Consider the following 12,187-nt stretch of genomic DNA (forward strand, 5'->3'; position numbering starts at 1 on the left):
TGTCCTCTGGTGTATGAGGATGAATCCACATTGACCTGGGAAATGGCCCTAATGCGTCCCAAAAACGCGGAGGGTCTGTTTTAGATGACTCATCATAATCAAACGGTCTTGTAGACATTTTAAATTTCCCTCCCGAAAAAAAAGAGATGATTTAGTTGTTGTCTGATCGTGATTTTCTTATTTGTGGCTTGCGTCTGTCTTTACTTGGAATGTTTAGAATTGAATTTCAAATATAAACAAAAACAATTATGCAAAAAGCTACAATTAATTTATGTCACCTGAACGCGTAGCAGGAGTCGAGAAAAAGCGACGCTTCCCGGGTAAAAAAAAAAAAATGTTTTGGGGAAACATGTGATGCAAATGTCATTGGAAAGTGACTACACTGTTTGCGCGTGAATACGTGGCCAACAAAACAAAATAAATAAAGCATCATATGCAGAACTTTTATTTTCATTAAGTTTTGGAATAGTTATGCAATATTTCATCATTATGTATAAATGCATAATTAATACTTTGATCTTCTGTCGTTTTATAAGGGATTTTTTTTTTTTTTTTTTTTTTTTTTGAAGTGACGTTGATTTCACCTCGCTGGGTAAATTGCGTTTCTTTCATTGCAGGCTAATCTTTCACTTATTATATTATATTATATTATATTATATTATATTATATTATATTATATTATATTATATTATATTATATTATATTATATTACGCTATTATTCTTACAATTATAAACTTAAGAGTGTTCGTGTTGTTGGCACACCTTGCAAACAGGGCCGGATTAACATAAGGGCTAGGTGGGGCTGAAGCCCCAGGGCCCGCGGGTAGAGGGGGCCCGTGATTGGCTGGAGGAAATGAGATTGACAAGTCATAGGTGGTTGATTTGTGTCTAATAAAATAACAAGAAAAAATTATTGGAAAATGTGCCTGACTGATAAATCATCGTCCAATCAAAATCACTTTACAATTCGTGCCATGACATCGGGAAACGCCTCTTTGCGTTACGCTATGGCATGTAGACTAGAAAATTGGCCTTTTTTGCTTTTTCAGCCTCGCTGGTGTTCAAAAAATGATTAAAAAAAGTGATAGTGGTGCGCAAAAACGGACAAATAAGCTTGAAAGCGAGAAAAGGGATGCTAATCTTATAGCAAAAATACCAAAACTAATTTCTTCGGTTCACATAAAACATCCGTACCAGTGGAAGACTCCGCGTGCAGCGGCAGCTTACAATTATCTTCACCCACCGACACCGTCGCCGATCATGCTTTACACGTTGAAGAAGGTGAGATAGCAGCTGCATCAAGTTATTATTCTTATAACGAGTTAAGCCCTATTCGGATGGATGGTAATTGTTTCTCATGAAAACGTAAGGTGTTTTCAACATTTGCAGGGACGAGTCGATTGATTTTATTGCCGTTTGAATTCAGAATGTCAGTGTTTTTCTCTCATCATCATCACCCGTGTAAAAATCCAGAATTAACATTCCTACAGTTTTTTTGACGAACACCAATGTCGTGTGACTTGTCTCCACTATCTGCCTTTGAAGCACATTCTATCAGTTGCAGTTCTGGTGCCTCCATCCGTACAACTCGACCTCGACACATTCACATCACACGTTAACACAGCGGTAGAGTTACTCACGGGACACTGCACTTATTCGCAATCACAAAAGTTCTTTATTTGCATGTGCTTTAAAGCCCTGCCAGTTAAACATGTCATTCGTGCGCTGCGCTTTTTCTGACCCCATACACCCGAAGCGTGCACACACACTTAAGCCTGTCAAACAGCACCTGACTACTGGACTTCATCTTTCGCGTCTGATTGCGCCACAATACTGTCAAATACACAAAAGGTTTACATAAACACAGTTGGTTATGTCTGAAGTGAGTTGAGAAAATGGGACGCATGCAGGTCTTAAAGTGACAGCGTCCTAATAGTTAGCATGCGGACCGTTGTCCTTAAAGGGATAGTTCACCCCAAAAATTAAAATCCTGTCATCACATACTCACTTTCAAGCTGTTTTAAACCTGAATGAGTTTCTTTCTTCTGTTGAACACAAAATAAAATATTTTGAAGAATGTGGGTAACCAAACAGTTGCTGGTCCCCATTAATTTCCATAGTAGGAAAAAAATATATATAATGTGGAAATCACTGGGGACCATCAACTGTTTGGTTACCCACCTTCTTCAAAATAGTTTATTTTGTGTTAATAAGAGGAAAGAATTATTGTGTCAGCAATATATGCAATACAATTTTAAAATATGTTAAATATTTTATATGTTAAATATATTTTAAAATATGTTAAATAGCATGGAATATTTAGTGTGCTTGTGCTTATATAAAATGATTTGATAAAATGAACTTTGTAAAAATATAAAAATAATGACAATAAAAAAAAAAAAAAAAAATCTTGTGGTACAAGACACTGTGGCATGGCAATCATATGAAAGGGGGCCCTTGGTGTTGCTATAGCCCCAGGGCCCAATGTGTTCTTAATCCGGGCCTGCTTGCAAAGGTGAGAGAGTGATGGAGCAAGCGAGCTATAGAGAGAGAGAGAGAGAGAGAGAGAGAGAGCTCTACTGCAGTCGCGCTCTTCATTTCATTTGCTTAAGTCTTGAAACGTTGAGTCCAGAGGTGGAAATCCCTTAACGATTATTTTCACGCCTAGAAATGATTCAGACAATGATGAAGGCTGTAAACTTCCACGAGTGGGCGGTGACAGTGAGTGTATCCTAGCTGTCCTTTCATAGTGACTCATTGTGAGAAACGTGGATTTTCAGTGTTGTAGGCTACTAATTGGAAATAAAACTTATACGCGCGCGTGGGGGAGTGGACAGGCGTATGTCGCATCATCCGTCTGAATCGGCTCCAGACTTTATCCGTCTGTAACGTTCATGTGAGCTCGAGGAGACCAGATACAGTTCTCATTACCAGCTCTTCAGCTTTTAGGAGAGAACGCGTCTATTAGAATCGGCTCACCCCGCGGCTCGCTTGAGATGGTTCAGTCCAGCTGCGAGGGTCCAGTCTCCATGCACTGGGATTTTTCTCAGCGCCGACACCAAGTGAATCTTCCTTTTAAAACCATCTGATAACCGTGCCTGCCAAAAAAAGCCCACCATGAGCGCCTCTTTTAATCCTGACAGAACGGGACTCGTGAGGACAGAGTGCAGATGTACATTTAACGGGACGAGGAAACTGGATGGTATAAGGATTTTTGCGCTAATGAAGGTGGGAGTACAGGCGCATCACTGGAGCGGGGTGCTGTTCTTCTATATGGGGCTGCTGGCTGCATCGGTTAAGGGTGAGTTTCCCGTTTATGGTGTATGTGGTCCTGTTGCCGTGCGCGCGACCCTCTTGGAGGCTACATACGACCCTTTTACCCCTGACATGTGGATGGAGTGCTGTCATTTTCAATTCTGTGCCAACCGCATGGCATTTAATGTTGGGTCATGCGTTTCATTGATATGGATCTACCAGGCATCAATGGATATAAGCAGCAGACTCACTAGAGAAACATACAAGTCAATAACATGAAAAGGTTGTACATAAAGCAGCCAAGTTTATAATTTATTTGTGCTTGAATGTATATAAATGTATATACTTTTCAAGGCGCATTTCTTGCCAACCTTGGTCTGCCCCATGCAAGCATAATATGTTGCATTATGCTTTGAATAACATGTAGGCTACCTCAGAGCGAGATATTGGTTTTCTGGTGGGTGGACAAGAACATAGCACTTTGATTTTTAAGGGAAAAAATGGGTTAATAAATAAACATGTCGACGAACCATTTCCGAAAAAAATGTATGTGTGTGTGGCGCAAGATTTCGTGAGTGTGGGAGCCAAGAGTGAATGAGTGAGTTTGGGAGGAAGGGGGGCGTTTGTGGAGGCTGGAGAGAAAGGGGGGTTTCATGCCAACAAAACAGGTCTTTGACTCTGCGCTATTTTCAACATTTATTTGACCATAATAGGATATGTTTCCTACGTCTAAAACATTTCCATTCCAACAGCCAAGTCATAGGGAGCATCATTTGTTGCGTTTCTTGAAATTGTGGCATTCCCAACCAATTAACCATCCATGTATCTTTAAGAGAAGTTGTAGTCAGAGTGTTGGTTGTGTTTAAGACCAAATTTAGCTAACATCAGGTGTCATGATATACGAATTTAAACACCTTAACTGTCATCTCCATTTATGTTCCACGTAAGCAAGAAAAGAAAGTCTCACAGGTTTGGAACAACATTAGGGTGAGCAAAGTATGACATATTTTTTTAAAAAAATACATAGGCTATATTATTTTTGACTGAACTACCCCTTTAATTCAGCAGCATTTTCAACAGTCTCGCGCAACAGAGATTCAACAGCATTGTTTTCCCTCAGAGTTGGTGTTAGGCGGTACATGGTGATAAAATCTGCTAAACGAATCCACAGAGCACAGAGCATTTTATGAGTTTACCTTTAATACGTTGAATAAGTAATTTCACGAGCAGAATGTTCTACGTTTTTGACCGAGTCCGTATAAAGCGCTCGCGAAACCGTCAAGCAGTTTCCCTCCTTTTCCATTGAGCGGCACTAAAGCTTCAGAATAGCTTCGCTTACACAGAACCGGCAGTGGAGTCTCTCATGCTTCATTAATAAACCGAGTATATCTTGGAAGCCTTTTAGAGTTTTCGTGTTAGCGCATAAGCTATGACTGGTGAAATAAAACGGGCATTTTTTTCTAGCTGGAAGGAAATGCAAATTTAATGCCTCTTCAGCTACTGGGGCATGACTGAGCTCATCATGTAGGCTCTATGGTCACTGCATTTTGACGAATTGCTGATTGAAAAGAGGGTAAGCATTAACTTGGACGAAATGTTCTTAAATGAACATAGTTTTAACGGGGAAAATGTATAATGCTTCAGTGAAAACCTGGTTAACTCTTAGTTACCTTACCATATAGGCTACAGTAAAAACACATATCATAATCAGTTAACGTTTATGCCATGCAAAGCTCTGTGAGTTCCAGGTGCCAGTTTTTTTTTTCTTTCTTCTTCTTAAATTGCTGTTTTTAATGCGCCCATGTTGTCTACATTTTGACAAAAGTAAAAAAATTGAATTAAAACAAATCCCATTAATCAGTTTCTGTCTTATGGAGTGACAAAAATAATTTGGTTATTCATGTGCACTTGCTGAACCTCAGAAGTTGCTGCTCTGGATATAATGAAGCGCTCAAGATGAAACACTTTTACATATTTTAGCCAAACATTATGACTAACATCATAACTCATCATCATGAATGTTTTCCTTACCCAGAATCTTTGATAGTCAATGGCACTCGACTTCATAAAACGGTCAAAATGTCACGAAACTGATGCATTTCCATGATGCAACTTGGTGTAAGGCTCTACTGAACATGAGAATTTGTAAGCATCCAGAGAAATCTTTTCATCATGTTGGAGGGAGCTTGGTGCATGTGTTCAGTTTTGGTTAGCCCCTTTGGTTGTTTGAATGTACAAAATTTCGTAATGTTTGAGATTACGTTTCAAACTCCCTCGAAACTCAAGCAAAGACTTGTCTCTTTTTAGCTACCTTTTTTAGGGCTGAGGTCCAGTGCTATGATGCATTTGTCAGCTGAGCGGCAACAGGTGTTTTAAGAAGACTTGAAGGAATCGCTCAGTGCTGTGGCACTTCAGAACCACGGACAGCTCCCTTCGAGCTCTGCTCATTACGTCTTTTCCACTGGTTGCCTTTAAAAACCTTAGGAAACAAAGGTTTTTAAACATATTTTGTGCTGAACGAACAAAGGAGCATTAAACGTTTAGTCTGACTGTAACGGTCTGCCTCTGCTTTGACTCTTAGAGTTGCAATCCCCAGCTGCAGTCCGATTAGGACCACGGACAGCTCCCACCAGAGCATTTAGCATAGCTGTACAGCAGAGCACAAGCTGGTTCTCTCAAAACGAGACAAAGCTTACAGTGTTATGTGTCATTGAAAACCTCTCCACTCAATACTCTGTCACATACATACCTGCTAACATTTGTTTTTCGCACCCCATCTCTTCCTTTCTCTCTATCCTTTTTTTATAGCACACATAATAACCTGTTCGAAGAAAATTAACACCTGTCAATCTGTTTGCTTAGACTTTCAAGGCAAAGACTACTAAACAGGTCTGCTGTTTGCATGCAACTCCCAGAGGGCCGAAGGATGCCTTTGGCAAGGAGTGATTTGATTTGTTTATACAGCTGCATCAATAGTACACCAAAAGTTTCCCTCCTTTGAATGCGCTGTGTTTAACAGCAGATTCTTATTTGGCACATTAAATAAAGTGGCTAAGATGAGTGTGTGACTTCATGGTCATGGTATTAAAGGGATAGTTCACCCAAAAACAATTATGACCCTCGTGTCGTTCCAAACCTCTATGACTTTCTTTCTTCTGCACAATGAAATATAATGAAAGTCAATGGAGTCAATTTTCAAAATATCTTCTTTCACGGAAGAAAGTCATACATGTCTAGAACCAAATGTTTATTTGTCATGTGCATGGCTTACACAATGTTCACCGGACATATGAATGCTTTTGATAATGCTCAGGCTGAAGAACATCCACAGAAAATATTTATATAAAAAGTATACATGAAATATGGAATGTGAAACCTTCTATATGTAAAACAGAGCAACAATTGATGGCTTCATTTTCTTTGTAGCTATTCTTTGCATTTTCGTCTCTCTTGTTTGAGTATAATGATGGTGAAATGCACACATATGCCCTCAGATACATTTACATAGATATGGGAATGCAAATATGACAATTATTACGGCTCAAGAGGTTTTCAGTTGGATTGGTGAAAGGTTAGGCTTCCATTATGGTACACAGCTAAGACCTGGGTTAAAAGACTAGTCAATATGTACCTGACATTTGCAGCTGAAGCCAGCATGACAGGCATGAAGTGAATTTTGTATGTGAACGTTTTTTTGTAGTTTTCAGTTGTCAGATGTCTTTTTTTATTAGTGTACTTTGAAGTATATTGGGTTTTTGGACAAAGTGTGACTGAAGGTCAAACATGATTTGGAGCATATTGAGACAAATGGGCCCATTATTGTAAAGTTTTGTTGGATTTTTTTGTGTGATGGAGGCTGAAAGAGAACAAAAATGATATACTCTACTGTTCAAAAGTTTGGGGTCAGTACGTTATGGGTTTTTTTTTTTTTTTAAGTGAAGGCATTTATAATGTTACAAAAGATTTCTATTTCAAACAAATGCTGCTGTTTTGAACTTTCTATTAATTAAATAATCCTGTTTTCAACAGTGATAATAATAAGAAATGTTTCTTGAGAAGCAAATCAGCATATTAGAATGATTTCTGAAGGATCATGTGACACTGAAAACTGGAGTAATTTTAAAATATATTAAAATAGAAAACATTTATATTAAGTAGTAATAATATGCCACAATATTACTGTTTTTTTTACTGTATTTGTGATCAAATAAACAAGGCCTTGGTAAGCATAGAAAACCTCTTTCAAAAACATTTAAAAAATCTTACTGACCCTAAACTTTTAAAGGATTAGTTCACTTTCAATTTCAGTTAAGTTTTTTTCGTAATTTGAATACGGAAAGCAGTCTGGCGGAAGCTACATATTTAACTTCATAACTTGTTAAATATGGATATATTTTTTTACACAAATGCATCAGTTCGCTTCAGAAGGCCTTTATTAACCCTCCTGAGCCGTGTGGAATATGATTATGATGGATGGATGAGGATGGAGACACTTTCTTCAGCACATACTCGTTTGGTGTTGCATACTGCCATTATGCTTCAGGATATTTATTTCTCTGATTGTCTTCGTCAGAAAGAAGAAAGTCATATACACCTAGGATGGCTTGAGGGTGAGTAAAGCTTGGGCTAATTTTCATTTGAAAGTGAACTAACCCTTTAAACAGTAGTGTATGTGAGAAATATAGCCCCAAATATTGGTATTGTAACAATTATTCAAAGTTCCTGCATTCTGCATGGAATTTTTTTTACAATGGATTTTTGTTGAAATGCTCTAACCTTGTAACAGTGTTGGTTCTCTGACCCAAAAGTATGCTAGAATTGATAGCATAGCAGTCCTCTTGCTCTTTTTGGTTTTCAGTGAGCGAATATAAATGCGTAGGTCTCTTCCTGTCATCCAGCGGCCTCTATCTGTTGTAGATTGACAAAGGAGATTTCTTCTGCCTTGCTGCCTGTCACTTCCAGGTTCTTTTCAGAACTTTGATATAGTGTTTTCTTATCTTTCATCTGCTGTGATTAGATTACACAGTTAATCCATTTACATATCCTCCACCCGAAACTGCTTTGTTTCTCTTCTCTTCTCCCTCTCTTTCTCTCCATTACACTGGCTTTTATGCTTTTGTGCCCTTCCATCCTCTGTCCCGCTTTGGCACGAAGCATCACAGTCAAAGGACTGCAATTTGATTTTATTTGGCAGTGCTCCACCGAGGGGTGCCATTAGTTACTGCAGACTACCTCCAGCTTTTCTCCTCATATAGAATGTAATATTCGTCCCGTTTTTTAACACACACAATCAAGTGGTGAGTTAAATGGATTGATGCCAAAAGATAAGGGACACAGAGAGATAAAGAACAGGGAATTAGCACAGGACAGAAAACAAGAGTGAGGTATAGGCATGGGTGTTTAGAGACACACAGACCTGAGTGAGGCGGACAGCCGTCAGGTCGCAGTGCGCCGGCTGCTGCAGCCTGTTATCCGCTCTAATCCGTGTCAGTGCGGCGCCGCTGTCACAGCAAACACACCTGTCAGCCAGTGCTTGTTCTGTGTCTGGGTGGAAAACTGTGGGATATACTGGAATAGGCAGGAATTTGAGGCTTTATTGGGGTGCCATGGCAGACTGTAAAGACTCTAAACTGTTGGTATACTTTTTATGGTTTATCAGTATCAGTATCTGTTTTTTTTTTTTTTTTTTTTTTTTTCTTGTTTAACTTCTTATTAGCCAAATGAATGCCCCAGAGTTTTATAATAACAATTTAATGTAGTAGGTCAAAAAGTCAGCAGCGAGACATTTCTTAAAGGGACAGTTCACCCAAAAATGAAAATCATCATTTAGGCCGCATTTACACTGCAGGTGTTTCCCAATTCTGATTTGTTGACTATATCTGAGATTTTTAACGACCAGCTTACGTCTTCTTTTAAAAGTGACCCATATCCAATATCTGCATTTACACTATACATTTTGCGAAAACACCCGAAGGTAGATGTACTGACCCGGAAAAGGAAGAAAAAATGGTGCGATTTGCAATGGACGCAGACAAAGCTTTTACTTTCCGCACTCTTTAAAGGCCAGCAAAACAATGGTTTCTTAAAAGGATAGTTCACCCAAAAATGAAAATTCTGACTAGGTAAGCAAGCAAGAACAATAGCGAAAAATGGCAGATGGAGCAATAATAACTGACATGATCCATGATAACATGATATTTTTAGTGATATTTGTAAACTGTCTTTCTAAATGTTTCATTAGCATATTGCTAATATACTGTTAAATGTGATTAAAGTTTTCCATCGTTTCTTACGGTATTCACGGAGACAAGAGCCGTCGCTATTTTCATTTTTAAACACTTGCAGTCTGTATAATTCATAAACGCAACTTCATTCTTTATAAATCTCTCCAACAGTGTAGCGTTAGCCGTTAGCCACGGAGCACAGCCTCAAATTCATTCAGAATCAAATGTAAACAGTATAACAGTATACAATACTCACATAATCCAACGCATGCATGCCGCATGCATGAAGAACACTTTGTAAAGACCCATTTGAGGGTTATATTAGCTGTGTAAACTTTTTCCGTGGGCGTGGAGCACGAGAATTAAAGGGCCAGTAGCCCTGAATAGGCTCATTTATAAAGATACCCCAAAATAGGCAGTTAAAAAAATTAATTAAAACAAATCTATGGGGTATTTTGAGCTGAAACTTCACAGACACATTCAGGGGACACCTTAGACTTATATTACATCTTTTTAAAAAAAAGTTCTAGGGCACCTTTAATTACCTTTCAAGGCCCAGAAAGGTAGAAAAGACATTGTTAAAATAATCCATGTGACTGCAGTGGTTCATCCTTATTGTTATGAAGCAACGAGAATACTTTTTGTGCACAAAAACAGAACAAAAATTTTACTTAATTTACTTTACTTAAACTTAATTAAAATTGCTGTCTATGAAGGAGTCAGAAAGCTCTCAGATTACATCAGAAATATCTTCATTTGGGTTCCGAAGATGAACGAAGGTCTTACGGGTTTGGAACGACAGGAGGGTGCCACTTAAGTGGGTCACTTATGACTTTTTTTCTTCTGTCAAATGTAAAAGAAAATATTGAAGAATGTTGGTAACAAAACGGATAAAAATACAATGGAAGTCAATGGGAACCCAAACTGTTTGGTTATCAACATTCTTCAAAATGTATTCTTATGTGTTCCGCAGAGGAAAGACAGTTATACAAGTTTGGAACTACATGAGGGTGAGTAAATGATGACAGAATTTTATATTTTTGTGTGGCTATCCCTTTAAAAACTGAGCATACATTCAGGAAGTGATGTCAGGCAGACTTAGGAGTGCATATTCACTCTTTTAAGCCAATTTGAGTTCAAGGGACAATTGGAACAAATCATTAAACCATAAGCATGAGTCATTACCCTCTCCTGTATGAGAGAATCAATAGCATTCTGTAGATGATCATTTTAATTCTCTAGTACTTCAATTATTCTATTACTAAAACAGCATCGATCCAGTGACACATGAATAGCAAACAAAGCTTGATGTTAAGTAGCATCACACTGTAGAGATGTACTGCAAGAAAGAATAAAGATGAATCAAATGAACTAGACTGATCAATAGTTATGAATCGTTCTTCACCGTGCAATTTTCTATCCATTTGTAGATAATAAAAATACAACAACAATAACAAAATTATTTTTGTATCATTATTTTTCATGTAAAATACATGAAACTTAAGTAAATTGAACTGGATCCTCCTGCTGGTATTTTTGTGGACTTCTAGAATCCCTCCAATTAATTTCAGTTCATGTCCTTTTCTGATCACACCTTTATTGTATGTGTATCAAATTTAGATTTTTCTCTCACACAGAATGGAACATTTATTTATTTACTTACTTTGTTTGTTTGACATAAAATACATTGAATTAAATGTACTTTATCCTCCTCCACCAATCTTGTTGTTATTGTTTTGGGCCCCTCTGGACCTGCGGTCCCCTAGAATCATCTCAACCTTTCAGCCCATTAATTACGGCCTTGAAGAGAGGAGGGCGGATTTATCAGAATGGTTATCAGTGAGGGGCGACAGAGAGTTCTTCATTAAAAGTCTATCCTCTGTCTCACTCATGTGTTCGCCGTTGGCATGGGGACAACTTCATACTGCCTCGGTCTGAGTGCACAATAAACAAACAGGGCCACATTCATTCCCTGTTCACCCCCTCATTCAGAACCTAACTAAAGGAACTGTAGGCTTATTTAAAGAGAATCTAAACAAGCTTGTTTGCAGACACAACTTCAATCATTGAGAGAAGAAATGAAATGCTTAGTTATGCAGTTTTAAGCCCTGAAAAAGAAACAGCATGAGTAATTTGGTAATTCCTCAATGGTTTGGCCCTTGATCGTTGCTTGTGTGCTAGAAGGAGGAGGCAGAGAGATTAACTGGAGCCGACTGAATCCAGTTTCATTGAAGACCCATGTTAGATCTGAACACTGGGCCATTGTGGCTCCGTAATGGGGCTGAAAGTGCACTAAATTCTGCCTGAACTGCACTCCTTGTGTGTGCTCTCTGCTCAGTCAGGAAGATCTCTTTGAAACGCTGAGCTATTGAGGCCACCCGGTCCATTTTAGAGCATTCTTTGCTCATGGCAAAGAAACAAAACACTAACCTGTAATATTCATAATGTAATGAATATCTAAGTCACTTTAACATGCAGGTCGACATCATTTTCTGCTCCAGGCTGAATTAAAACATTCGCCTCATGCAAACATAACAGCATATCTTAGTAGTCACTATAGACACTGTGAATGCATATTTAATGTGAACCTAATACGGATGTGTTTGAGCTGATGCCCATGATGATATAAGACTTTTATTGAAGCGACTACTTGCAATCAAGCGTGTTTTTTGTTATGTGGCTGTGATGAACTTACCAACAGACTTTT

At 38.4% G+C, this 12,187-nt stretch overlaps 1 protein-coding gene across 4 annotated transcripts in view; it reads left to right on the forward strand.

Moving 5' to 3' along the window:
- The first annotated feature begins 3,063 nt into the window (after positions 1 to 3,063).
- The window catches only part of csmd2 (CUB and Sushi multiple domains 2), a 343,711-nt gene continuing 334,587 nt past the window's right edge, over positions 3,064 to 12,187 (forward strand). For all 4 annotated transcript variants that reach the window (XM_067411157.1, XM_067411158.1, XM_067411159.1 and 1 more), the window contains exon 1: positions 3,064 to 3,302. In XM_067411157.1, coding sequence (XP_067267258.1) covers positions 3,119 to 3,302 — 184 coding nt within the window. In that variant the 5' untranslated portion in view covers positions 3,064 to 3,118. The remainder of the gene's footprint in view (positions 3,303 to 12,187) is intronic.

Source organism: Chanodichthys erythropterus, chromosome 15, assembly GCF_024489055.1.
Source record: "Chanodichthys erythropterus isolate Z2021 chromosome 15, ASM2448905v1, whole genome shotgun sequence".
NCBI lineage: Eukaryota > Metazoa > Chordata > Actinopteri > Cypriniformes > Xenocyprididae > Chanodichthys > Chanodichthys erythropterus.